This window comes from Myotis nattereri (genome assembly GCF_964212035.1).
Source record: "Myotis nattereri genome assembly, chromosome: 1".
NCBI lineage: Eukaryota > Metazoa > Chordata > Mammalia > Chiroptera > Vespertilionidae > Myotis > Myotis nattereri.
Genome location: NC_138075.1, coordinates 58849061 through 58876465, shown reverse-complemented (window position 1 = coordinate 58876465; position 27405 = coordinate 58849061). Strand labels below are relative to the sequence as shown.

Sequence of the window (27405 nt, the reverse complement as noted above, 5' to 3'; positions counted from 1 at the left end):
CACGCAGTCCTCAATCAGGTGAGTACACCAAGGCAGGCACTGAGGGCTCTGCATGTGAAAACTCATTTGGCTACTGCTGGGCTGCTTGCTGCCTACTGGGTGCATGAGAAGGGGAGCCATCGGCCTGTAATTCCCACCAGCTTTGCCCCAATGACCAACGACTCCAGCCCACACGTGCACAGGTATCATTGTTAGGCCTTATGTCTAGGAGGAGGCACTAGGCCAGTGGTCGGCAAACTCATTAGTCAACAGAGCCAAATATCAACAGTACAACGATTGAAATTTCTTTTGAGAGCCAAATTTTTTAAACTTAAACTATATAGGTAGGTACATTGTTATTAACTTAATTAGGGTACTCCTAAGCTGGCCTTTGCTAAAAACGTGGTATTTTGTGGAAGAGCCACACTCAAGGGGCCACAGAGCCACATGTGGTTTGCCGACTACCGCACTAGGCCACGCCTGTCAAATATGGAGAACAGGGGCTGACTTAACTATTCCCTATTCCTCCCTGGACATCCTTCTTATAAACTAATTTTGAGCGCTGATAGCTGAATAACTGAACTGAATGGTTTGCACTGATATTGACATGGGAGCCAGTTGAGGCTAAATGGCCACTGTAGGTTTGTTTCACATGTTCCCAAAAACCATCTCTTGATGCTCCTGCTAGAGAGAGACCATGGGGTGGGATGTACCATGGTGCTGAGCTAATGTGGTATTCTATAAGAGAAGCACAGTGGGACAGGAGGTGATGTAGGAAGAGCACATCTTTTTTATAAAAAAAACCTGTTTTTATTGATTTTTAGAGAGAGGGAGAGAGAAACATTGATGCAAGAAACATCGATTGGCTGCCTCCTGCAGGCCCTCTACTGGGGATTATGCCCAAAACCCTGGGCATGTATCCTGACTGGGAATCGAACCAGTGACTTTTGGTGCATAGGGTGACACTCAACCAACTGAGCCACACGAGCCAGGGCAAGAGCATGTCTCTTGATGTGGTGTCCTTTAGACAACATTATAAGACAATATATTGTCCTGATGTTTATTAAGACTTTGATGAAAATGTCAGAAGCCACAGTGTGAAAGCGAAGCTGTGAGACATTCAAAAGAGGCAGTCACCATGTCTGTGAGTTGGCTCCCCCTGGACCAGGGACTACTTCCCCGCAGGGTCTAAGTGCAGAGGCCTTACTCTTCATTTTCTTCTTCCTTTAAATCCCATTATCCTTAACACTGTATCTAACTCCAAGGAATTTTATTTTTTATCCTCACGTGAGGATATGTTTATTGAATTTAGAGAGAGAGAAGAAGGGAAAGAGAGAGAGAGAAACATTGATGTGAAAGAGAAACACTGATCAGTTGTCTTCAGTACAACCCCAACTGGGAATCCAACCTGCAACCTTCTGGTGCATGGGACGATGTTCCAACCAACTGAGCACCCAGTCAGGGCAGGAATTTTATTTTTGAATCACAATTCCAAAACTTCTTGGTGGAAGGGTAGTTTCAATGTATTAACAAACTAGAGAAAACAGCACACAATGACTATGAGAAGCCAAGAAAGATAGGTAGTGGTTCACTTTGCCTGACTCTCCTGTGCAGCTGGAATAAACCCTCCTATGCCTCACGGACTGTGCGCCTTAGAGGAGGGAGGGTGGTCCTGCAGGGAGCACAGTTCTCTGCTTCTGCGTGATGGGTGGGACTCTACCCGCCCGCTGGAGGATCATAAAACCGCACATCTAAGATCCAGAAAACAGCTTTTGAAAAACATTTTCCCAATGTGCAGCTATACTTTTTCACACCTTTAGATTCATTTTAAATTTGTTTGAAATAGCACATCTAGAGACAGATTGCAAACCCAGCCCACCAGAGACTATTGTTCTGTTCTCTGCTGCTTAATAGTCTAGATCCAAGTGGATTCCTCTCACACTCTGAAGGGAAAAGAAGACCCTACATTAGCGTTTTCAAAATCGTGAACATACATTGTTTCATTTGATCCTCACAGCAGCCCAGGGAGCAGGCAGGCGGGCAGGAACCAGAGGATGGAGTCGTAACTGGTGGAGCTGAGAACCAAACCCATGTCCCCTGCCTCCTGGGCCAGGGCTCCTTCTACTCCACAGATGAACTGAGCTCTCCTTGACGAGCAGGGCAGCCTTTCTGCTTAGCATAGAAGACATGTCCTTTGGGCTCGCAAACAAAGGTGATTTAAAGTACAGACCTCGTCAGCAAGCTCAGGGGATAAACACACCTGAGCTCAATTCGGCATCCACATCAGAGGGATGAAAAGGACAGAACATGGGCGTCTTCGACGAGGGTTTCTTCCCGTTTTCTTGACTCTCACCCAGACCACACTGGAGGGCTGTGACTGGAACGCAGCAAGGTCCAGGAGGAGGGAAGGTATTCAGAGGACTTTCTCATCTAGCAATTTGTTGATTCCTTCACACATCCTCTTGAGGCTGGGTCTACAGTTTCCATCCGGACTATAAAGGGTGGAGAGGAACTCCACATCAGCAAAGTGGTTGAAGACGTGGTTGATGCGCCCGTGGGTCCTGGGGGTCAGGTGTCGCTGCACCAGTTCATGCACCAGGTCCTTGCACTCGTGTAGGAGCTTGGAGAGCACGTTCCTATCGAAGGTGTAGTCCACCTCATAGAAGCTGACGATGGTCATGGCCGTCTGGTTCAGCTTCTTCCTGAACTTCTCCACGATAGCAGCCTCCTCCTGGTTGAACTGGTTGTTCCGGTAGAGGATCCCGATTTTGATGGCCACCTTGATTAAGTCTTTCATGATCTTGTGGGCTTCCTTCTTGTTGTGGGTGTGCTCTTTGGTGACTTTGTAGAGCTCATCAAAGATCTCACTGCTGGTGTCATCAATCAGCATGTTGGCCACGGTCTTGCTGGCTATTTTGCTGAGAATCTTCTTCTGGGCTTGAAGGGCAAAACTCTTTGAACTAAACACATCGGGACCTACGATAAGAAAAGAAATGAAAGTTATGGCCATACGAGAACCATTTGTTATTTTCCTACAAGTGAAGCACACTAATTTGCACTTATGTTCTTAGAGCAAAAATCCATGCTTTTAGAGTCCACACTCCCTAACTGAACCCCACCCATGCCTGGTTGCCACATGGTCCTGTCCACATGACATGCTCATTTACTCTTTGAACCTTCTAAATTGTGCTCTTCCCTCTCTGGAACGCGTCTCCTCTTGTCTAGGCCAAATCTCACCTCTTTACACCTACTTCACATACAGCCTTCCAGACTCTATTAGGTCACAGAGGGCTCCCTATTGTGGCTGTTGCACTGGAAGCCATTCAGTTTTGCAAATTATACAGGAGGAAATTATAGCTTAATGACAAGAATGTAGTCTTTTTTTTAAGTCCTCACCTGAGGATATGTTTTTACTGATTTTAGAGAGAGAGGAAGGGAGAGAAACACTGATGTGAGAGAAAAACATCCATCGGCTGCCTCCCATAAGTGCCCCACCTGAGATTTGAACCTGAAACCTAGATATATGCCCCGACCAGGAATCAAACCCAAAACCTTTTGGCGTATGGGATGATGCTCCAACTGAGCAACCTGGTCAGGGCAAGAATGTAGTCTTTTTTTTTGGCTGAGTCTCAGAATTCATAGTTCATAGAGTCTAAGAGGTGTATTTTTCCGGTTTGATGTCTTGGAAATTGAGATGCATTTACAGCCACTGTTGCCAGGTGGCGGTTGTGCTGTGGTTGTCATTACCTGTGTGCATATCAACTTACACAATAGGAGCCAGAAATTTGGGAGAAAAGTCAAGAGTACTTTTGTAAGAAATACTGCCTCGCCAATGCTCCGACGGCACAGAGAACCGCACTCACTGTGTGGGAAGTAAGGTGCTTCAGCCAGCACTACTCTGACTGTGAAGAAGCTCAGAAAAACAAAGCCAATTTATTTCCCTGTTATTTTCCACTTTATGAATGAGAAAGAGAAATACATGTTAAAAATAATAAGTCTAAGTAAGTCTAAAAAGGATGCTTCAATAAGCATAAAATAAAAATTCTAAGAATACAGCAAGCAATTTAATTGGCAGCACCTTTATCTTTCTTAAGAACACATAAAACAGCATCTTACAATCCATGGTGCCTTAGATCTGATGAAATCCCCCGTGAAGTCACCAATTAGCTGGAGCTGACATTTGAAATGAACCCCCCTGGCCAGCCTGACTCATTATCACTATCTTCCCAAGGAGATTCAAGTTGCCTGAAGACAGAGACAGGAGTTTCAAGTTGCCACAGCACCTAGCTCAGTTCTGGTTACAGTGATGGGATGGTGTCTGTTAAGTACCGGAGAAATATTGCAGAAGAATAAGGAAGTAGGAAAATACGGTGCGGACTTATACTGAAAACACAAACCCCAACCATTTTCCTTTGAGAACCGAGGGCCCTCTAGGTCCCTAGAGCTTTTGCCCAGTGCTCTGTGGCCACCCCGAACTGAGATATGCAGAGTGGACAGCCAGCTTCTGCAGGCCTTGTCTGGCCCGTCCCCATCTCATCTGCCACCCCCTCTGCCCAGCCTGGATTCATTCCCCCAGTGGACAGTGAGGTCTTGCAGACACAGACTCAGTAAACACTCAAACACAACATAGACATAGGCCCCGGGCTTCCTCCAGCCGCAGGCCTCTCACCGCTGGCGGGCCTTGCTCCCTCAGCCCTGGGTCCTTCCAGGAAAGTGAATCCAGCTGCAGGCTCTTCCAGCTGCAGGTCTCAGGGGACTCCACCCAGCACTAAAGTGGTGGGTGCCCCGGCCTCTCACAGCCCCAGGAAGCTCCCTCCCTGAAGTTTGAGATCACAGCAATTTCAAGCAACTTCACAGCCAAGGTGCCCTGACATGGCCAAGATGTTCCTTCAGCCTCGGTGACTCTTCCATCCCCTGAGAAAGCTGACTTCCTGATTTTGAGACAAATAATATTCCTGCCCTGTCTGATGATCCACCACAGTCACCAGACCTTTGTGTGAATAACCTTTGTTCCAAAAACATCAAATGGGTCCTCGAAAGACAAATATTTACAAGCACATAGGATGTGCAAAAGACGGTGCTGTGTGCTCAGAAGTCAATTCCACAGGAGAAGGTGAAAGACTTTGTTATTGAAATATGTATATGCCCCCTCAGGTGATTATTCTGACGGGAACAATGAAGTCTAGCTAGATCCGTTCTGGAATATCACAGAAGCACGAATCAACTGAATGTGTGTTCACTAGAGTGTAAGCTCTGTGGGAGCACGGACTTGTGTCTAAGCCCTCCTGTCCGTCCGTCCAGACAGAGCCCAGCGTGTTGGCGGCACATGGCTGGACGAGGGGCGCACTGGCTCTGTGCCAGGCACTGCATGGTGTTAACCCTGTGAGCTGGGTGAAGCTGGCATTTCTACCAGAGCCTCCCTGCCAGCCTGATTCTAAGCCCCTCTGTTCACCAGCAGCCTTCCCAACTCTGTTCTCTAGAGCACTGCTGGCACACCTTTTGCTCAGATATCCCCCTAAGAATTTGAAAAACGACAAGCCTCCTTGCATTATTATTTTAACTTGACAGCAGTATTTTTCACTTCATGGTTAAATAGTTATATTTCTAATAGGTATAACTTCTATATTGTTAATATTGCTACATAAAAATTATCCTTTTCTTTTAAAAATATGTTTTTATTGATTTCAGAGAGGAAGGGAGAGGGAGAGAAAGAAACATCAACGATGAGAGAGAATCATTGATTGGCTGCCTCCTGCACATCCCCCATTGGGGATGGAGCCTGCAACCCGGGCAGGTGCAGGCCTGGGATAAACCTTGACCTCCTGGTTTATAGGTTGAAGCTCAACTACTGACCCACACCGGTCGGGCTAAAAATTAACCTTTGGAATAATTCCTTTAAATGTGTCATCGTAACAAACATATCACAGCGATAAAACACCCATGACTGTCCATTTAAAAATGCTGGTGGGTGCCATTTGGGGGCCAACATCCTTTTTGTCCCTTGGTTTCTCTGCAGTCATTGAGCATTTGCTGTTTGTTCAACTCTGCATGAAGTTGAACCCCCAAATGCTTAATGGGGTTCTACTTTGAATATGATCCCGCAGGGGGGTGAGATACAGACAAATGAAACAAAATAGAGAAACATGTGAAATAGCCCAAATTGGCATGAGTGACAACAGCTCTGAGGGCTATGAAGGTGGGCTTCAATGTGGGTAGACAAGGATGGCTACATAGGAGGTGGTTTCTAAAATCACAGAAACAGGCCAGCAATTTCCCCCAAATTCCACTAAGGCCCTCATCCGTTTGCAGCATCTCTCTTGCATAATAAACATGTGTTTTTTACCTACAAAGGGGACTTGGGTACAAGTTCCTCGGCAAGGGCCCAGGAGGTCACAGGTATAGCGTTTCCAAAGCCCTAAAGATCAATAGTCATCATCCAAATCACAAGGAAAGTGTTAAGAAAAAAACCACAAACAGCAATAAGCAGATTCCCACACTCTGCCCCAGACACCAGGGCTAGCATCTTTAGGAGCAGGGCCAGGAATCCGAGCTCCCTGAGTGATTCTGACGTGCTGGATGCAGGCCCGCCGATCATGACATGCCCCAGCGAGGATCCTTCGGAATACTCGTCTTACTAGACGTTCCTGTGGTAACTTCAGTGAGTTTGTAGCTGACTCGATATTGTGACTGGCTTTTGATGATTTGTCATACCAGGTAGCTTATTAAAGGCCTTGAGAAGTTCTGCAGGAAAGATATCTGCGTAGTTTTATTTAGCCTACCACTTCTCAAACTTACTGGACCTTAGGAAATTATATATCCCTACAACAGTATCCTGTGGCATACACAATGGGAAATGTGGGGAAAGCATTGACAGAAATAACTTCAAGGCAGCACTCTAGTAAACGTTTACAACTCTCAGGGACCTGTGGGGAGGCACTGCTGTTCCCAGCATACACGCTTGATTGCATGATTTAGGGAGGGTGTGTGCACCGAGGGAGAGCTGGGAGGGGCAGTCCTACTCAAAATACTTTTTGCACATGGAAATCTTGGGCTTGTTTCCTACCATCCACCCTTGTGCCTCAGCTTTCTGCAGAGGGACCCTTGTTGGTGACCCGCCCTCAGGAGAAACACTGCAGGCTGACGTGGAGGAAAAGGGGCCACAGGCTAACCTGACAAGCTCAGGGAAGGCCTGCATGGCAGCCTTGCAAACTCAGAGACCTAAAGTAACCACAAAGGATGGTCTGAAACGAAAACGGTTTTAATTAAAAAGCAGTTTATAGTGGGTAGTCATGTCCTAGGCTGGTATCTTCCCTGACAAAGGTTAATCTTTACCTTAACTGAGCCTATTGTCTTTTTGCATCTATGATAACATATCATTGAAATGTCAAAGTAATTTTCCTTTTTTCTGGACCCCTCAAAGCACAGGCACCACTCTGCAGAGACCACAAATCCCCTTGTTGTTACTGAATTAATAATTGTTGACTGTTAACTATCCTGCACCCACCTAAGTAAAATAAGTATGTGTCTATCATTTTACTTTTTATCCAATCCTAGAGGTTTCCTCGCTTTGCTTTCTCCCACCTCCTTAATCTATCACCAGTGGAGTTCATGTAACTCACTTATATTTTCTCTTTTGATTGTAATGTATAAAACAAGATGAAAACCCGCCATTCTCTGGAGCATTATCTCAATACTTTGAGATTCTGCGTCCCAGCAATTGTCGACAAATTTGAGTTTGGCTCAAATAAACTTACAAAAATTCTGTGCAGGTTTGAATGTTTCTTAGGTTAACGCTGAAAGGAAGAGAGTGGGCCTCGGGAGCCGAGATCAGGAGTGCATGTGGGATATCTGGGGAGACAGGCCTGGCTATGGGCACAGGCTCGTTTGTGAAAAGACCAGGAGATCTAGAATAAACCTGTCCTCTTATCCCTGTGTGTAAGGCTTAAGAAGGCTCTTTTAGCCAGGGATGGTTCTCTTACCCATATTTGAACAAAAGTTCCCATTCCCCAGCCATAAAAAGTAATGGATTGTTTAAGTACCCCGGAATCTCTGAGAATGTAGATTGAAAACACGATTATGCAGCTATTGTATATCTCACCTGACTGGCATGCTGAGACAAGATTGATGAAGCTACAAAATTCATCCTTGAAGAAAAAACAGGGGCTTCCTTAAACCAAGGCTGATGGAGGAGCTCAAGCGAAAGAATTATGAAGTCAGTGCTCTGAGAATAAGCACCAGAACTATGTAGGGAGAACGGCATAATAATGGTCATGAACTAGTTTGGCGAAAGAAAGCAAAACATTTAAGTGGACCCTTCGCTGCATGGAAAAGTGCTGGGGCCAGTCTGAGTTGATGTTTCTATAAATGATGTTCAGCTATAGTACAAGCGATGTACGTTTTTACGTTTCTAGAAAACACTGAGCTCTCCCAGATGGTGAAATGCCAAGCTGGTAGCGATAAACAGCGGGAAGCTGGGTGAGTGGGCAGAAAAGAGGCAGATGAGCTTCGGCATGGTAAGAGCAAGGTACTACATTCTGGGGAAAATAAGTGGTGGTGAGGACAGAGGTCGGTCTCTGAGCTGCCAGCCACAGCCCAGAAAAGGGCCCTGAGCATCACCCGGGATGTGTCCTGGTAGAGAGAGGCTGGGGGTCAGACTCAACTCTTCTCTCCATACTCACGGGACTAGGTAACTTTCCCACCTATGGTCAAGGTGTGGGAAACTCGTATATGACTATGGTTACCTGTGTCAAAATTATAAAACTGGAAATTGTGTGTATTAGCCAGTATGCACTCACATAGTATCACTTCATTTCTATCAACAGCTTAAGATGATGGCGAGGCAGAGTTAGCTAAAAGCATTTAGTAGAAATTAGGGGTGGAGATAGTACCCAGAGGAAACCAATCTGTGGTCCTTAACAAGCACCATCCATCAAAGCATGAGACCCAGAGTACAAGGAAGGTGGGGGGGGGGGCAGTTCCCAGGGCATGGGGAAGGGAGGGGGAAGACCAGGCAGAGGGGGATCTGTGGTAGTCCAAGTTGCTGGCAATCACTCACACTTAAGTGATGGAAGAAAAGTCCAAGCAAGCCTTCTTGAGATGGAGCAGCCTCACAAACAACTTCGAATTTGAACTTCCACGATGCACACCCATCCCTCTGCTTAGCTGCACATACTCTCAGAGAAGCTGCTTAGACCAGTCCTGTCCCCCAGGGCCCATCCTTCACTAATGACAAGGGGCCAGGAGCCAGTGGAGAAACTGACGCCCCCCTCCCCGCTTCCCGCTCTTTGTTGCTCCCGGGGTGAATGAGGAGGAAGAGGGGTTGACGGTGGGTAAGGGGGTCTGCAGGATGGCATATCCATGGTGACGATACAGCACCTTCCAGAGAAGACACCGCCTCTGCTTTAGTTCTTGGTGGCCCCTTTGCAGCTGCGGGAACAAAACTGCTAAGGAACGATTAAGTAGTGTTTTCAAATACAAACCTGACACAGTTATGGTTCCCAGAAAAACTAACTGAGTTGTTGCATCTCCAGTGAAGTCAAACTGGAAAAGATTTTCCTTTTCTTGTGTAAAAGTGTGGTTCGGATACTGCTGGGATATTGAGAAAACACAGCACTGGTGGTGGTGCAATGAGATGAAACCATCAAGGAACCTTTGAGTTAGGGACATGCCAAAACTTTGACACCCCCCCACCCCCACCCCCCGTAATGATCAAAGCTGAGAAGCTCATGAAAAATGCCCTTTCATACTTGAATGAGATGGCATTTTTAAGGCATTAAGAAAGGTATTTTGGGATACTTTAAAAGGCATCACAGTACAATTTAGATGGCCTGGGAGGGCTAGGAGATGGATTTCTCTGACTGGAGGATTAACCCAGCACATTCTTGAGGCCTTTTAGGTTTGGCCCCTACCCTACCTTCCCGAGGTCCCCAAATTTCCACCACTTGCAATAAGAAGTAAGCAGCTCTGGGCCTGTGGATGGGGTTGCCATGACTCGGAGGGCAGCAGCCTGTACCAGGCACCATTAGTGGGTGTGCACAATGAAAACATTAGAACCTCTATTCTGTTTCCTTGCTCTCTAATGGGATAAATTAAGCTTTTCTAATATTTAACATACAGGCTGACCCTAGGGCTTGGAGTAGGCAATTAGACACACATGAGCAGAGTAGAAACAATAAGCCAGGTAGGGAAGGTCACCAGGGTGGGAAGCCCCAGGTGCCTATGGGTAAAACTGGGAGGGCAAGTATTGTTGGGTGGGACCTCACCCCCCAAGGTGACCTTTCCTCCTGTGGCATGTCCCTAGTCGTGTGGCAGACCCCTTAGAGGAGGAACAAGGGGGCTAGAGAATAGTTTCAGATGACTCCCATACAAGCCCTTGCAGGACCACTACCCTAAGCATTAAGCCCTCGAGATAATGAGGTTCTGACCCACATTAAATAATCTCAGGAACAAAGCCTCGGGTCTGTTGACCACAGAGACAGAGTTTTGGTCAAACTAGAGATAATATCCAGGCCTCAGTTGTGTTTCAGCTCCAGGCCCAGAAAAGCAACAAAACCAGACGAAACACCGTGGCTGCCTTAGGACCAGCTGCACTGACTAATGGCCTCCTATCTGAATGCCGATCAACCTGTAGAGACCATGACCCTGAAAGGACACACCTGGAAAAGCTGATGAACATTCTATTGAGATTCTCCCGAGACCTCCCCTGAAATCCTCGCCTTTGGAAACAGATAAAACCCCTTAAAGCAGTGGTTCTCAGCCTTGGCTGCACATTTGAATCACCTGGGAACCTTTTTAAAATCCTGATTTCTGGGCCTCATCCTCTGGAAATTCTGTTCCTTTGTTACTACTGTTGTGGCTCCAACAGTGTTGAGAACCACTGTCTTAAAGCAAAGGATCAGCAAGTGCATTGCACTCTCTCTCTGTTGAGTATGCCCGTGCCTTTCCCCTTTCCCTACCTCTTCCTTCCTCAGGTGGCTCTCTCTCTCTCTCTCCTCTCTCTTCTCTCTCTCTCTCTCTCTCTCTCTCTCTCTCTCTCTCTCTCTCTCACCAATGCCTTTCTCCCCCTTTCTTCCCTCAAGGTGTGTACCTTTGCTTTCTTTCTCCTAAGCTCCAACGGCCCTTCTTTTGCCTGAGTCACTTTCTACATAAACTTTTGCTAGTATTTGAGTTCCTTGGCTCTGAATTCCTTTCTTAGCCGAGCTCAAGGACCGCGATATAACATCTGGTGCCTTTCCCACTGGTATGTGGTATCCAAAGGGAACCCTCACCTGGGGCAGTGGGTAGTGTATCCCTCACTTGTTTGTTCCCTTCCGCAATTTTGAATTATTTCGGCACATGTGTATGTGTGCTTGGTTAAACAGACTCACTGATTGTATTATTTAGTTCTAACCAAACTAACTCACAAAACGTACCAGTGATTTTTAAAGATTCCTGCAAGAAACACAACTGAGGACTGAAGATGTTCTGCTGATCGTGGCAACACAAGTGAACAGCAAGAACATGGCGGAGCGGACGTCTATCCTCAGCGCAAGCCCTTTTCCGCACCCCGCTTATAAGGTAAAAGTAATGATCTAATCAGATCTGACAAGAAATGGGCCATAAAAGTTTCAAAAGTTCAAATAAGATGATTTGAAATATGGATTTCAAACACTTTTACTTGCCTTGAGACATTCCCAGAGGCAGTAGGCAGCCACGGCAATTAGCAAGACAGATAAACAAATGGGGATTCTGATGCTGGCCTGTCCTGTGGGTGCTGGGCAGGCAATGAGCCGCAGCAGGCTATTGGGGAAGAGCCATGAATCAAGGATGAGGCTGGTGCTTCTCCCAGCTTGGGAGACCGGAGGGGTGGGGGTCATTAAGGCACTCCCAAAGGCAATAGGCATCTGGGAATGTGGGGGGAAGATGACTTCTCCAGTCCTGAGCATGCTGCGTTTGGGGGGCCCGGAGAGGAGGGGGGCATGTGGGCTGCACAAGGCTGTGTAGTGGGCACCTCCAACTAAACTTGTCCTACCCTGAGCTTCCCATTTTCCCATCCAAACCCTGTCCCTTCCCATAAAAGCAAGACATGGTGAAAAGACCCTTCTTCCCTAAGTAATTAGCCAATTAGGGGTCCTGAGGGATAATGCAAATACCTGTTTCGATGGTGTAAGCTACTCTCTGTTCACAGCTTGCTGGGCATCACTGCAGATCACTGTGTCAGAGCTACACTTTACCTTTCCCAGGCAGTCTCTCTCCCCTGCGTGGTCCACCACCAAACCATCCCTTTTCCCTCACCAAGAGAATGGATTATTTAAAAATAAGGGTTGGAAGTGAAAGGCAGGCTTGGGTACAGAGGGTTGGCAGTTGGTGGATGGAGGGAGAAAGGAGTGAGTTGCCAGAGACAACTGAATGCAGAGAGGGGGTGTGGCATTAGCCAGTCTCCACTTCCTCTGCCACATGGCCTGTGGTCCCTCCTCCAGCTTGGGCTTGGGTGTCCCTGAAATCTTGCCTTTGGCTCAGGCCTGGGAGGAGGCACAGAAATTCATTCATCCGGCGGTCTGGAGAGAGGATTAAGTGTTTTGGGGGACCATGCATGATGAAATTTCTTGGCTGTATTGGATATTTTAGGGTGCTGAGCAAGGATATACAAAAGCAGTGGTAGTCAAACCGGGCGCTCCTTACAGGAAAGCAGGTTCAGATCATTGCAATACCTTGAATTAGGTAATTACATGTTAAAAGCAGCATTTCACCATCTTCAAGATGAAGATCACATTGTTGTTTTTTTATTGCAAAAATAAATTCCTGGTCCTTGAAATAACTTACTGTTTCAGGTGAAATGGGAGATATCTGTAATACTATCAACAATAAAATATATGTTAAAAAAATATAAAATAAAAAACTAAAAAAAAAAAAAGAAAGAAACATTGGCAGGGGCAGCTGTAAACCCTACTAGCTCCTTATCTCATCTTGTCTTAGTTTCCCACCAATCCACCCATCCACCAGCAGAGAGGAATCTGTAACTCAATTAATAATAACCACATCAGAGATAATGTTAACTTCTGAGCACAGATTCTGTGCCCAAGGTAGTGTACACCATGTATTGGACCCTCACAAGAGTTCTGCAAGAGAGGGACTATGAGTTCCGTTTTATAGATGAGGAAACTGAGGCACACAGTAATTCACTCAAAGCTAAGAGGCTAGTAAGTAGCGGAGCTGTAGTTCCAGTCAGCTCCCGACAAAGCCTGTAATCTTTGCTTTCATGCATCTGCTTTCAGAAAATTGTCCTTGGCTCCCTAGTGACTGTGATTTCTCACTTATTTGAGACATTAGATAGGCCTCAATTAAATCCCCATCTAACAAGGAGATTTAGATTTCATCCTTTTTTTAAATACAAAAAGCCAGTCTTACTACACAATGGAATAATACCACATATTCATTAAGATACATGAAGCTTTCATTTTTAAAGGGAATTTTATGTATTTCAACAGAGGTACATATTGATTTTGTTCTTCATATTGATTATACAGATGGCTCTGAAAAGTGAATGAGTGATAATTTTACTTATGAGAGCTAACTGTGAATTCACCGGCGGGTGAATCATCTCCAACTCAACAGGTTAATTTTGGAGATCTGAGAGATATTTTTGTCTCACTGCAGTAGAAGAGCAACCATCACTAAAAACATCTACTTACATGATTTCTTTAAACACTTAATGCCTGGCCAGTGTGGCACAGTGGTTGAGCATTGACCTATGAAATAGGTCATGTTTCTATTCCTGGTCAGGGCACATGCCCGGGTTTCAGACTCTATCCCCAGTGTGGGGCATGCAGGAGGCAGCTGTTGAATGATTCTCTCATCATTAATGTTTCTATCTCTCCCTTTCCCTTCCTCTCTGAAATTAAAATATATATATATATATACACACACACACACACACACACACACACACACACACACACACACACGCTAGAGGCCCAGTGCACGAAGTCATATGCCAGTGGGGTCCCTCAGCCTGGGCTGTGGGATGGGGCCGAAACTGGCTCTCCAACACCCCCTGAGGGGTCCCGGATTGTGAGAGGGTGCCAAGGGACCCCACCAGTGCACGATCAGGGCCGGGGAGGAACATGGGAGGTTGTCCAGCTGGGGAGGGACCGTGGGAGGGCTCTAGGGCATGTCTGGCCCATCTCACTCAGTCCCAATTGGCTGGACCCCAACAGCAAGCTAACCTACTGGTCTGAGCATCTGCCCCCTGGTGGTCAGTGCACATCATAGCGACTGGTAGACCAGTTGACTGTCTGCCCCCTGGTGGTCAGTGCACATCATAGCAACTGGTAGACGAGTTGACTGTCTGCTCCCTGGTGGTCAGTGCACATCATAGTGAGCCGTTGAGCGGCCTTAGCATATCATTAGCATATTACACTTTGATTGGTTGAACGGACGACCAGACCCTTAGCATATTAGGCTTTCATTATATAGGATATATATATTAAACAATACTTATTCACTCCTCTCCCACTCTTTTTGTATCTAACAAATAACTAGTGTCTCCCCACCCAGTTGGAACAAATCTTAACATTTTGTCCTCAGAGACAGAGTGAGGTAAGTCACATTCAGGAATAACAGTAACAGAGTCCACCTATGTGTGAACAGTAACTCATCATATCCTTGCAGCAGCTCTGTGAGGAGGCACTAAATAGCATCACCATCAGCAGCATTTAAATCCAAGGAAACGGCAGCCAAGAGAGACCACGTAGCATGTTTAAAGCTACCATTTCAGAGTGGCAGAGCTAGACCAGACCCAGGCAGACCGCCCCAGAACCCTGTGCTTTAATGCCCCCCTCCCCTCTCCCCCCCCCCTGAATGGCCATTCACGAGGTGATAAACATCAATCATTTTAAATGGCTTTTGAATTATGGCTCACTTTAAAATGGAGATGGAGCAGGTGTTTTTCCTCAGATGCATTTCAAATATATAGGCAACACAGAAAATAATGTGACAAACTCTACTTGGGTGGCCACCGCCCAGTTGGAACAAATCGTAACCTTTTGTCCTCAGAGACAGAGTGAGGCAAAGCCCTCTTTGTTTTCAGCTCCCTCTCTTTCCCTCCTATCTCCCCAGGTTGAACTGAATTTCAGAAGTTGATGTGTCTTTGTCTCATCTATGTTTTTATACTTTTGCCCATGAGTATGCATCACCCACATTGTATTGCTCAGTGATCTTAAATTTTGGATAAGGTGTCATACTGCAGAATCTTCTGCAACTCTTCATTCAACATCCTGCTTTCTAGATTTATCTAATTTAGTCATTTAGTTGCTTATATGAACACGCTATATAACCATGTTTCCTGTTGATGGACATTTAAACTCCTTCCACTTTCTGCAAGAAAAAGGCCCGCAGACGTGTCTCTTTGTGCACACACACAACAGTGTACCTAGAATGCAACTGCCAGGTCCTGTACCAGAGAGGTTGCCAATTGCTTTCCGGCGAGATTGCACTAATTTTCACTCCCAGCAGCAATGTATGACTTCCCACAGTTCCACTTCCTCATCAACACTTCAAATAGTCCACCTTTTAACATTTTGCCAATCTGATAAGTACAAAATGGTATCTTGTTTTAATATAAACTTCTTTGATTCCTGGTAAGATTCAATATATTTTCTGTGTATGAACATTCAGGTCTTTTATCTGTGAGTTGCTCATTCATATAATTTACTCATTTTTATTCCCTCCCAACTTGATTGTATGTCTTTTCCTGGCTAATTTGTCAGAGCTTTTAATACCTTATGGATGCTAATCCTCTGCTGATCACACTATTGCCTCTCAGGCTGTAGAACTATCTTTTAACTTACAGAAATTAAAAATTTTAACATAGTCACATTTATCAGTATTTTCCTTTATAGTTAGTGATAATTTTGCATTGTGTTTTTAAAAAAAATATTTTTACTAGAGGCCCAGTGCATGAAATTCATGCAAGGGTAGGATCCCTAGGCCTGGCTGGCGATCAGAGCAGATCTGTGGGGTGACCAGCGGGGCAATCAGGGGCGCCCTGCTGGCACCCACCTTGGCCGGCCTGGCACCACCCACTCGCTGGCTTGCCCCCTGCCACCAGTGCTGGTTGCCTCCTTCTGTGGGGTGACCAGCAGGGGGGCCGGTGCTGGCACCTGCCTTGGCTGGCCTGGGGCCTGCAGGCTGGGGTCAGCTCCTGCATTGAGCGTTTGCCCCTGGTGGTCAGTGTGTGTCATAGTGACTGGTCATTCCACCGGTTGTTCTGCCCTTTGGTCGATTTGCATATTAGGCTTTTATTATATAGGATTGATTTCAGAGAGGAAGGGAGAGGGAGAGAGAGAGATGGAAACATCAATGATGAGAGAGAATCATTGATTGGCTGCCTCCTGCATGCCCCCTACTGGGGATTGAGCCTGCAACCTGGGCATGTGCCCTTGACCGGAATCGAACCCGGGACCCTTTAGTCCACAAGCTGACACTTTATCCACTGAGCCAAACCAGCTAGGGCTGCATTGTGTTTTAAAAAATCCATTCCTGCCATTAGGTGATAAGTGAGTCTTAACATATTTCCCCAAAATCTTAAGGTTTTGCTTTTCACATTTAGGTCTTTAATCCACCTGGAATTTATTTGTGCATATTGTATGAGGTACCTTTTTCTTCTCACAATTTACTCAATTTATTGAATAGTTCATCCTTCTGATGATGATCTCTTAGGCCATCTTTTGTTTATCAAGTTTAAATAATTCATGGGTCTGAGTTTTTTACTCTGTTCCATTGAGCAATATCTACTTCAGTACCAATATCACACTATCTTGATTGCTATAAAATTATTATACTCATAATAAACCTTGATCAGCCATAGGGAAGTTCTCCTCATTTTGTTCTTCTTAGAAATGATCTTGACTATTCTTACCTTTTTCATATGAATTTTAGGATCATTTGACCAAATGCCATGAATATCCTGTATTAATATGGAGTAAGCTGGAATCTTTATATTAAGCCTCCCATCCAACATGATTTATCTCTTCATTTAGTTGGATCTTCTGTGTCCTTCAATAATGTTTTATAGTTATTTCCACAAAGCTATTGCATATCTTTCATTAGATTTACTTCTAGGTACCATATAGTTTTGGTTGTTACTGTAAGTGTAATTTTTTCTATTATAGTTTCTAAATGATTATTAAGGATATATAGGAACCCAACTGATTCCTGTATATTTATCTCCAGTTGAGAGATTCTGCTGAGTTCTTTTATTAATTCTAATAGATTTTATGTAGCACATCTTGGATTTTTTTATGTGAATAACTACATTGCCTGTACAAAATGATTGTTTTTTTCTACCTCCTATTTCTTTTTCTTGCCTTATTGAACTGGTGGGAACCTCCAGTACAATGCTGAATAGTAAGTATGTTTTTTGGCATCCCTGTCTTGTTCCTGACTTTAATAGAATTATCTCTAAAATCTTTCCACCATATGATGTCTGATGTGGGTTTTTGATGGATATCACTTATCCAGTTAAGGACTCTTTCTTCTGTTCCTGTTTTGCTAAGGCTTTGTTTCAAGGTAGGAATATATGTCTAATTTTATCAAACACTTCCTTTGTACCTACTGAGATGATCATATGGTTTATCCCTTTTAATAAGTGAATTTAACCAATTATTAAAAGACCCTTTGATCAAAGTCATCTTTGCTTTCCAAAGATAAGCCGTACTTGGTCGTGATGCATATATATTTAACATACTGAAGGATTCTATTAGCAAATATGGTATTTAGCATATTGTAAATATGACAAAAGGTGAGATGGGTCTACAACTTTTTCCTAGTACCGTCCTTGTCTGATTTTGATGTTAGAGTAAACTATCCTCATACAATGGATCAAGTAGCTCCTTTTTCTGTTCTCTGAGACTGCGTAAGATGAAGGTTAACTGTTTCCTGAAGGTTTAGTAAAACTTGCCCACAAAGCCACTTGTGATTAGTGTGCAACCTGAGAGTGGAGAATCAATTTCGACAATGTTTACTCATGTGTGGAAGAGCAATAACCCCCTAAAACAACAAAAAGTTTCAATTTTTGATTTAACAGCTATTTTAAGCTCTCTAGCTTTCTCCTTTCTTTCCCTAGAGCATCCACAAAGTAGGCAGTCTGTCTGGATGGGAGATCCTTCTCAGGAATAAAGTGACAAACACCATCACGGGCATAATGTTCACCTTGTTGTATTGTGAGAGGCGAGACTGAGGAGCTATTTCTCAAAATATTTTTTCTTCAATCATTTACTTACAAAAAATGCTACATGAGCACCGAGAAAGTCAGAAAAGACAGATGAGCTAAAGGAAGAAAATGAGTCCCCCCCAATCCCACCATGCATCATGGTTAGCATGTCTGTATTTTTCCAAACATTCTCCCAGGCATTTATGCTTTAATATTCACAAACACTCTTTCACTAATGCTCAGAGGCCTGGTGTATGCTCACAATTTGGGCAGTGTCTGCCATGGAGAAGTTGTGCAATAAACGTGTGTTAAATGAATGGCTGAATGCATGATGTAGCATGTCCTTCCTCATCCTTGCAGGCCCAGATCCTATCTGCTCAGGGTGTTCCCTGGAATGAGGTGCGCATTCATGAGTGCGGGCCGACCTGAAGGCACTCACATACCGTCTGAACTCAGCATCAGGTCCAGCCCTTGTCTGTCACATGGAGCCTCCTTCCTGGCCCCGTGGGGCTGCCTGTCTGCACTCCTACAAGCAGCAGCAGCAGCATCTGGGGCACCAGATGCATCACCGCCACACCCTCCGTGCTCAATCCCTCCATGACGGCAGCCCCCACCCCTCCTGCCACCCCCAGAGCCTCCTCTTTCACGCTCACCAGCTATTTTCATACTCAGGAGCTGCTGGGGATCCGAATAGCACAGGCCACGTCTGCCTCTCTGGTGATCCTCTCTCTCTGCTGTTAGTGCTCAAACTGTTCACCACAGCAGGCGCCCACAAATCCAGGCTTAGGCCACCAGGCTGCTAACAAGGACAGCTGTGGGATGCTGCATTCAGAACTGGGGGAGGGCGCCAACTTGGTAGTATGTGAAATCAGTAAATAGATCGATGCCATAAAAATGTCAGTCTTTGGAAATCTTCATTTTTGGAGTGCAGGTGCAAAACCTAAAATGTTAAAAAGCAAGGAACAAAATGGAACAAACTCTAGTCTTTATTGGAAAATAAAATATGGCCCGAGACAATGTGTATTTCAGCTTAAAAACAGAGGCTTCTGGAATGTGCTGGAATTAGATAAAGATAGTAATGCATTAACCTTCAGCTTAAAAATAAAAAGGAAAAGATGAATGGCTAGCTGTCCTAGAGAGGTCGTAACACACAAGGGAGAAGAAACCAGAAGGTACTTCAGGATGGGAGACGATTTGGCAGACAGCACCGTGCCTCGCTCAATGTTCTACTCAACTTCTTTTAGTGAAATATCAATTTTGTGCAATGACATTTTTGGATTTCAGTCAACTTGAAAGTGGAGCAGCAGGAAAGGAACACGTAATATATCACTTATAATACCCCTTACGTATACTCTGTCACAACTGTTTTTTTTTTGTTCATGAGTTTGAGATCTGAGACATGAATCAAGCCTCATTTTGGATATCCACGATGCCACGGTCGGTATCTAGTCCAGCTTGCAGATGGGAGGTGGGCACCTGCAAGGTCTGAGGTTGGGCTCCTACACTCAGCGGGGTCCCTACTCTGACGGAACCACCCTGAGCCCAGGAGTCCCAGTCACATCCCTCAAGAAGAGCCAAACCCACTGTGGGGACCTGTCTTCCTGGACGTTACTCAGAAATGCATCTTTCTCTGAGGCTTCCTTTTATTTATTTATTTATTTTTATTTTTTTATTTTTTAAATATATTTTATTGATTTTTTACAGAGAGGAAGGGAGAGAGATAGAGAGTTAGAAACATCGATGGGAGAGAAACATCAATCAGCCGCCTCCTGCACATCTCCTACTGGGGATGTGCCCGCAACCCAGGTACATGCCCTTGACCGGAATCGAACCTGGGACCCTTCAGTCCTTAGGCTGATGCTCTATCCACTGAGCCAAACCGGTTTCGGCAGGCTTCCTTTCTAAATTATACTTTCCCCATACTTGTCTCAAAGGCAGTAAATATCTATATATATAAAAGCCTAAACAACTGAATGACTGAATGACCGGTTGACTGGTAGCTATCATTTGTACTGACCACCAGGGGGCAGACTCTCAACACAGGAGCTGCACTCTGGTGGTCAGTGTGCTCCCACAGCCAACCTCCCTCAGCTGGCCAACCTCCCGTGATCCCTCCCCCTGGCTGGCTGATCCTGATTGGCCCCGATCAGGACTGGGGAAAATGACCCCGATGGGCCCCAATCACCAGCCAGGCTGAGGGACCTCAGCTGTGCACGAAGTCGTGCACTGGGACACTAGTCTATATATAAAACCCTAATATGCAAATAGACCAAACGGTGAAACAACCGAACAACTGGTTGCTATGACATGTGCTGACCACCAGGGAGCACACGTGGAACATGGCAGGCTTTGGCAGCAGAGCGTGGAACATGGCGGTCATTGGCCGTGGCAGGATGGTGGAGCACGTGAATGGGGCACCAGACCAATGTGGGGCACTGGCCGCTGTCATCGGGGCGAGCCTCTGGTGGTTACTGAAAATTCTTTGCTCCTGCATGCCGCGGTCCTGCCCTGCACTTGCACCTGCTGCTGGCCCCGATCATTTGGCGCCATCAGCAGGTGCAAGTGGCAGCTGCCAGCCCTCATCATCCCTGAGGGCTTCTCCTCCTCCCCCTGCTCCTGAGGGGCAATCAGGGCAGCAGCTGTTGCTCACACCTACTGACGGCGCTGGCCCCACTTGCACCCACTGCCGGTGCCAGCCCTAATTGCTCCATGCCATCAGTGGGTGTGAGCGGGGCTGGCGCTGTCAGTGTGTGGGAGTGGCTGTGGCGGGAGCGAGGCTGCTGGCAGATGGGGTCAGGGGCCATGGTGAGAAGGGCTGGGCGGGGGTGCGGAGGATGGGCTGAGACCCGCCCCTATGCCCACCACAGTCTCACGGCCCACAGTACCTTTCAAGGTGCATGAATTCGTGCACTGAGCCCCTAGTCCTATATAATAAAAGGGTAGTATGAAAATTGACTGAACAGCAGAAAGACTGGTTGCTATGACATGCGCTAACCACCAGGGGGCAGACGTTCAACGCAGGAGCTGCCCCCTGGTGGTCAGTGCCTCCCACAGGGGGAGTGCCGCTCAGCCAGAAGCCTGGCTCATGGCTCATGGCTGGCGAGTGCAGCAGCGATGGCGAGAGCCTCTCCCACCTCTGTGGCACTGCTAAGGATGTCAGTCAGACATCCCTCGAGGGCTCCCGGACTGCAAGGGGGTGCAGGCTGGGCTGAGGGACCCTCCCGAGTGCATGAATCCTGTGCACCAGGCCTCTAGTCTCCAAATAAAATTACATTTCGTGGTAATATAAGATAGTGCCACCAAAAAGTTTCAAATCAAGTCACTGGATATGGTCACTCCAAGATGCTGACAGTGGCTGTCCTGTGGAGTCAGGATGCCAGCGCTGGGGCCACAGAGTCCCTCCCCAAATACAGGGCAGACCCCAAGTAGAAAACTGGAGAGCGGATCCTGGTCCTGTCTCTAGCCATCTGGGGTGGCAGCAGGGCGTGGAAGTGAGAGTCTGACCCCACAGTGCACTCAGTGTGTGCTTTGCACTCAAGTTTTTTTTTTTTTTTTTTTAAATATATTTTATTGATTTTTTACAGAGAGGAAGGGAGAGAGGTAGAAAGTTAGAAACATCGATGAGAGAGAAACATCGATTAGCTGCCTCCTGCACATCTCCCACTGGGGATATGCCCGCAACCCAGGTACATGCCCTTGACCGGAATCGAACCCGGGACCCCTCAGTCCGCAGGCCGACGCTCTATCCACTGAGCCAAACCGGTTTCGGCTGCACTCAAGTTTTCACCTTCCTGGTTTCTCGGTGTGTTTACCGAGGGAACTGAACTAGATGATTCTAATTTCTTTTATTGTCTCAGTATAATAGTAACTTCTTCAGAGTCAGAAATTGAATTTTTAAATCCATAAAGAAAACAACCCTGGCATATATGAGATGTGAGCCAACGGCTTATTAGTGTTCCCTCCTGTCTCAGGCTCCTCTCCATCCATGTAGCCAGTGGCAACCTGCCACTCCCCTCAGCCCTAGGCCTACCTGACCTCTGTGGCAGGGGACCTCAGTCGGTCTCTGCTTTCCCGACCATCCCACCCCTCGGTCCTTCTCAGCCTCTCCAGGGCTCCTTGGCCTCTGTCCATGCCTGAGGTCTGGTGTTCTCCTGCATTCACTCAGGGCTCGCTTCTCTCTTGCCACGGACTCTCCCCGAGTGAGATGTCACCCCTTGTCCCGGTGCTGCTCCCTTCCTGCCACATCCCCAGCCCAGGAGTCTCTCCTGAGGCACGGCCCCACATATATTGCTGCTTACCAGACCTCTATACTAGGGTTCCACAGACCCACCCCCCTCCACACGTTCAAAACGTGAGTTATCTCCTTTCTCCAACCCTTTGCAGCCCTCCTCCTTGTAGTATAAGGGGCTCGGCTGCCTGCCAAGAGTCCAGACAAGAACCTGGGGGCCATCCTTGCCTTCTTTTTCACCCTCACCTCCCACATCTGATGGTGCATCACATTGTCGACTGAGCTTCTTTGGTATCTTCAAATGCATCTGCCTTTCTCTGCCTCACTGACACCACCTTAGAACAGACTCTCCTCATTTCTCACCCAAACGATAGTCTGTTTCCTCACTCCTCTCTCTACTCCAGCTTCCATTCTGTATTCTGCTGGGCTGAGAGCTGGCTTTGATGGTGCTACTCCTTCGTAAGAACTGACTTTTTTATATTTAAATTACAAACTGATACTGTTAGTTCCTGATTTTATTTGCTTTTAACTTCCTATTATGAAAGGTGAGAATTTAAATCTCTTCTCCATTTATTTCTACCTTCCCATTTGGTTCTATTTTACATCAAACTTCCTGTAATTTATATACCATTCATAGCTGAGTCATGGATGTTCCATCACTTCCATGACTGCACTTCCTTTCATATTCATCTTGTTTTCCCAGAGTTAAACACTGCCTTGTTTTGGTTAGTTTTCTATCTGTCACTAATTCACTCCCAAAGTTCCTAGCAGAATATATAAAGTTCTTCTCAATAGTTTCAAACTCATCAACTAATGGTCCACTTCACCTTTCTTTCTTGGAGACTCCTCTGGGAGCGCTCTGCCCTGGCTTGTGTCTGTGTGTGCTTCCCTTTAAGCCTGCTCCGGGCTGTCCTCCCAGCTCTCCCTGCAAACTTGTCCCTCCGCTCCTGGGTCCATTTCCTGTGTCTCAGCTCTCATGGCTTCCTCTTTCTTCACTTATTCCCCATTTCAGTGGACCATTTTGTCTAGCACAGGTGCCAGCAAACCACCTCAAAGGGCTAGAGAATAAAGGGCCAAAAGCAAAACAGATCAAGGTATTTATATAACTTCTAGAGACCCGATGCACGAAATTCATGCAAGAGTAGGCCTTCCTTCCCCCGGCTGCAGGCGCCAGCTTCTCTCTGGCACCCAGGACCCGGGCTTCCCTCGCAGCCCTGGCTCTGTCCAGAAGGTTGTCCGGTCTAATTAGCATATTACACTTTTATTATAGAAGATTTAAAATGTAACCATTAAAAAAAAAGTAAAAATGCTCTTAGTTTGTGGGTTATAAAATATAGGTAGCAGGTTGGACTTGGCCTGGGGGTGCCTCAGCTGGCTGACTCCTGATCTCGCAGCTGCCTAAGGACTGGAACATGTTGAGACCTAACATGTCTTACAATGACTTTATTCCACCCGCACACTTGATTGATGCTTTGACTGGATTCAGAACTCTATGTCAGAAATCATTCACCTGGAGAATTCGAAGGCACTGTGCCACTTGCTGTTTAGCTCTTGGTGTTGCTATATAGAAAACTAGTACATTCCTAAAGGCCTGGTTTTCTCTCTGGAAGCTTTTAAGATCTTCGCTTCATGACCAGTCTCCAGTCATGGCCACAGGCCTCGGATTTTCCACTACCTGAGTCCCTCTATTGCCTAGGAGGGCTTGTGGGTGGGTGGGGGGCCAGAGGCAGAGTAAATGGAGAGGAGCACCTGGTTCAAGGGGCTGCAAGGAAAGGGAGCATCAAGGATGAGGCAGAGATCTGGGGCCAGGGAGACTGGGCGGAAGTGGAGAAGTCAGGACTTGCTTCTGGAGTGAGAGGTCAGTAAGCCCCTTGCTTTGGAGCCAGTATTTCTAAGTTTTGGCCTCTTTAAGGTTAAGAAGAGCTACATTCCAGGTGGAGAGACCCAAGAAGGCTAGCACAGCCATGAGTGGCAGACCCGCTGCAGGCCAGTGACTTTCGAGAGAATGGTCCTGTCCTCCAGCCCTCTGCCCCTCTGGCTTCTCTGCCACCTGACCTGACCTCCAGGTCACCTGACCAGCTGTGCTTAATCCTTGCCTGCTCTTCCTCTTGCCTGTTTGACAGTCTTGGTCCCTAATTACCAGCAACCTTCACCCGTCTTCAGACTTTGCTTAGACTTCAGCTCCTCTCATTGGCTTATGACCATTTGACAGAGCTATTTTTATGTGGAAAAGTTTGTGTGTGTGTTTTTTTTAACAAAAATGAAACAAACAAAAACCCAAGGATGGCTGGAACCTGACTTCTTCACCCACCCATGAGCCTCAGCCCACCTCTGACCTCCCTCCTGAGTTAAGTTAGTAGTTCTAATAGTTGTGTGTGTGTGGCATGTAGAGGTTTCTATATATATCTCTCTATCTGCAAATAATGAGAGTTGTACTTCTTCCTTTCCAATCTGAATGCCTCTCCTCTCTCTCTCTTGTTTGCTTTGGCTAGGCCTTCTGATACTATGCCGAATAGAAGTGGTGACAGTAGGCATCCTTGTCTTGTTCCTGATCTTACAGGGGAGGCTTTCAGCTTTTCACCAGTGAGTATGATGGGTTTGTCATAGCCTTTGGTATCTTGAGATACTATGTTCCTTCTATACGGACTTTGTTGAGAGTTTTTATTATAAAATGATTTTGAATTTTATCAAATGCTTTTTCTGCATCTATTGAGATGATCATGTGGTTTTTGGCCTTTATTTTGTTAATGTGATATATCATGTGGATTGACTTATGAATGTTGAAACATCTTTAGTGATTATACAAGGATGGATCCCACTTGATGATGGTGTATAAGCCTTTTAATGTATTGCTGAATCCAGTTTGCTAATATTTTTGTTGCAAATTTCTGCATCTATGTCTATTAAGGATATATGCCTGCAATTTTCTTTTTTTGTAATGTCTTTGTGGTATCGGAGTAATGCTGGCTTCATAGGATGAGTTGGGAGCATTCCTTCCTCTTGAATTTTCTGTAACAGTATAGGAAGCATAGACATTAACTCTTCTTTGAATGGTAGAATTCACCTGTGAAGCGTCTGGTCCTGGACTTTTATTTGTTGGAAGGTTTTGGACTACTGATTCTACTTCATTGCTAGTAGTAGATCTGGTTAGATTTTGTATTTCTTCTTGCTCAGTCTTGCAAGGTTATATAATTCTAGAAATTTATCCATTTCTTCTAGATTGTCAGATTTATTGGCATATAATTATAGTATGCTGCAATGATTCTTTGCATTTCTGTGGTGTTGGTTGTAACTTCTTTCATTTATAATTTTATTTATTTGGATTCTTTCTCCTTGTTTCTTGGTAAGTTTGGTTGAAGACTTGTCAATATTATCTCTTTTTTGGTCAGTTTTTATTTATCTTGTTTCATTCTTGCTCCTTCAAATTGTCTCTTTCTCTTTAAATTTTGCCATTTTAATTATAATAAATCTTGGTGTGGATCTCTTTCGGTTTGTCTTGTTTGTCTACCCTTCCTAGACCTGATGTCTGTTTCCTTTCCTAGGTTAGGGAAGTTTTCAGCCATTCTTCCTTCCTTCCTTTTTTTTTAAAATTCTTTATTGTTTAAAGTATTACATATGAATCCTTCTTCCCCCACTGACCTCTCCCCCCTCGTTCCCAACCCCCCAGCACATGTCCTGACCCCACTACTGGACTGTGTCCATGGGTTATGCTTGTATGCATGCATACAAGTCCTTTGGTTGTTCTCTCACCCCCTTCTCCTTTCTCCTCCCCCTTGAGGTTGGATAGTCTGTTCGATGCTTCTATGTCTCTGTATCTATTTTTGTTCATCAGTTTATGTTGTTCATCATATTCCACAAATGAGTGAGATTATGTGATATTTATCTTTCTCCAACTGGCTTATTTCGCTTAGCATAATGCTCTCCAGGTCCCTCCATGCTGTTGCAAATGGTAAGGTTCTTTGTTTTTTACAGCAGCGTAGTATTTCATTGTGTGGATGTACCACAGTTTTTTAATCCACTCATCTGCTGACGGGCACTTAGGCTATTTCCAAATCTTAGCTATTATAAATGGTGCTGCTATAAACATAGGGGTGCATATATCCTTTCTGATTGACGTTTCTGGTTTCTTTTTTTTTTTATTGTTGAAGCAGAAATAAAATTTAATTGTTGCATTGACTGACATAATCTACTTTATTTTTCCCCTTTTAATTAATGATTTTTTTTGATTCTTTTACCTCCTGAAAGATGAGAAAGCAATTTAAAGTATAAACAAAAGTTATGGATTCTCTTAGTGTTTGTCTTTATGAACTTAACACACTGGCTGGTAGAGACTGAAAACTGGAAAGGCTGCTTACCCAGCCCATTACTTCCACTTACTTGCTTTCAGGCTGGGCAGTGGACTGGACCTAGTGGGTAGGGGGCTAGAAGGCCTGCTGGCTGAGCAAGGGCTGAAGAAATGCTGTTGTCAGGTACAAAAATGAGGCCCAGAGGGAGCCAGGAATATTCGACCTAGAGGAAACAAATAGCTGCCAGACTGGGGAGGGGACAAGGTCGGCACCTCTTCACCTCTTGGGATGTTTCTGGTTTCTTAGGATAATTCCTAGAAGTGGGATTACTGTGTCAAATGGGAGTTCCAATTTTAGTTTTTTAGGAAATTCCATACTGTTTTCCACAGTGGCTGCACCAGCCTGCATTCCCACCAGCAGTGCATGAGGGTTCCTTTTTCTCCACATCCTCTCCAGCACGTGTCATTTGTTGATTTGTTGATGATAGCCATTGTGACAGGTGTGAGATGTGACCTCATTGTCATACAACTTAACAAAAGGAAGATAAACAATCCAATAAAAAAATGGGCATCCCTAGCTAGTTTGGCTCAGTAGATAGAGCATTGGCCTTCAGACTGAAGGTTCCCCGGTTTGATTCCAGCCAAGGGCACATGCCTGGGTTTCAGGCTCCATCCCTAGTAGGGGGGATGCAGGAGGCAGCTGATCAATGATTCTCTCTCATC

General features: G+C 45.6%; 1 protein-coding gene across 1 annotated transcript in view; it reads right to left on the bottom strand.

Moving 5' to 3' along the window:
- Nucleotides 1-774: 774 nt before the first annotated feature.
- The window catches only part of TNFAIP8L3 (TNF alpha induced protein 8 like 3), a 39083-nt gene continuing 12452 nt past the window's right edge, over nt 775-27405 (bottom strand). Inside the window, exon 2 of the mRNA XM_081097975.1 lies at nt 775-2955. Coding sequence (XP_080954101.1) covers nt 2393-2955 — 563 coding nt within the window. The 3' untranslated portion in view covers nt 775-2392. The remainder of the gene's footprint in view (nt 2956-27405) is intronic.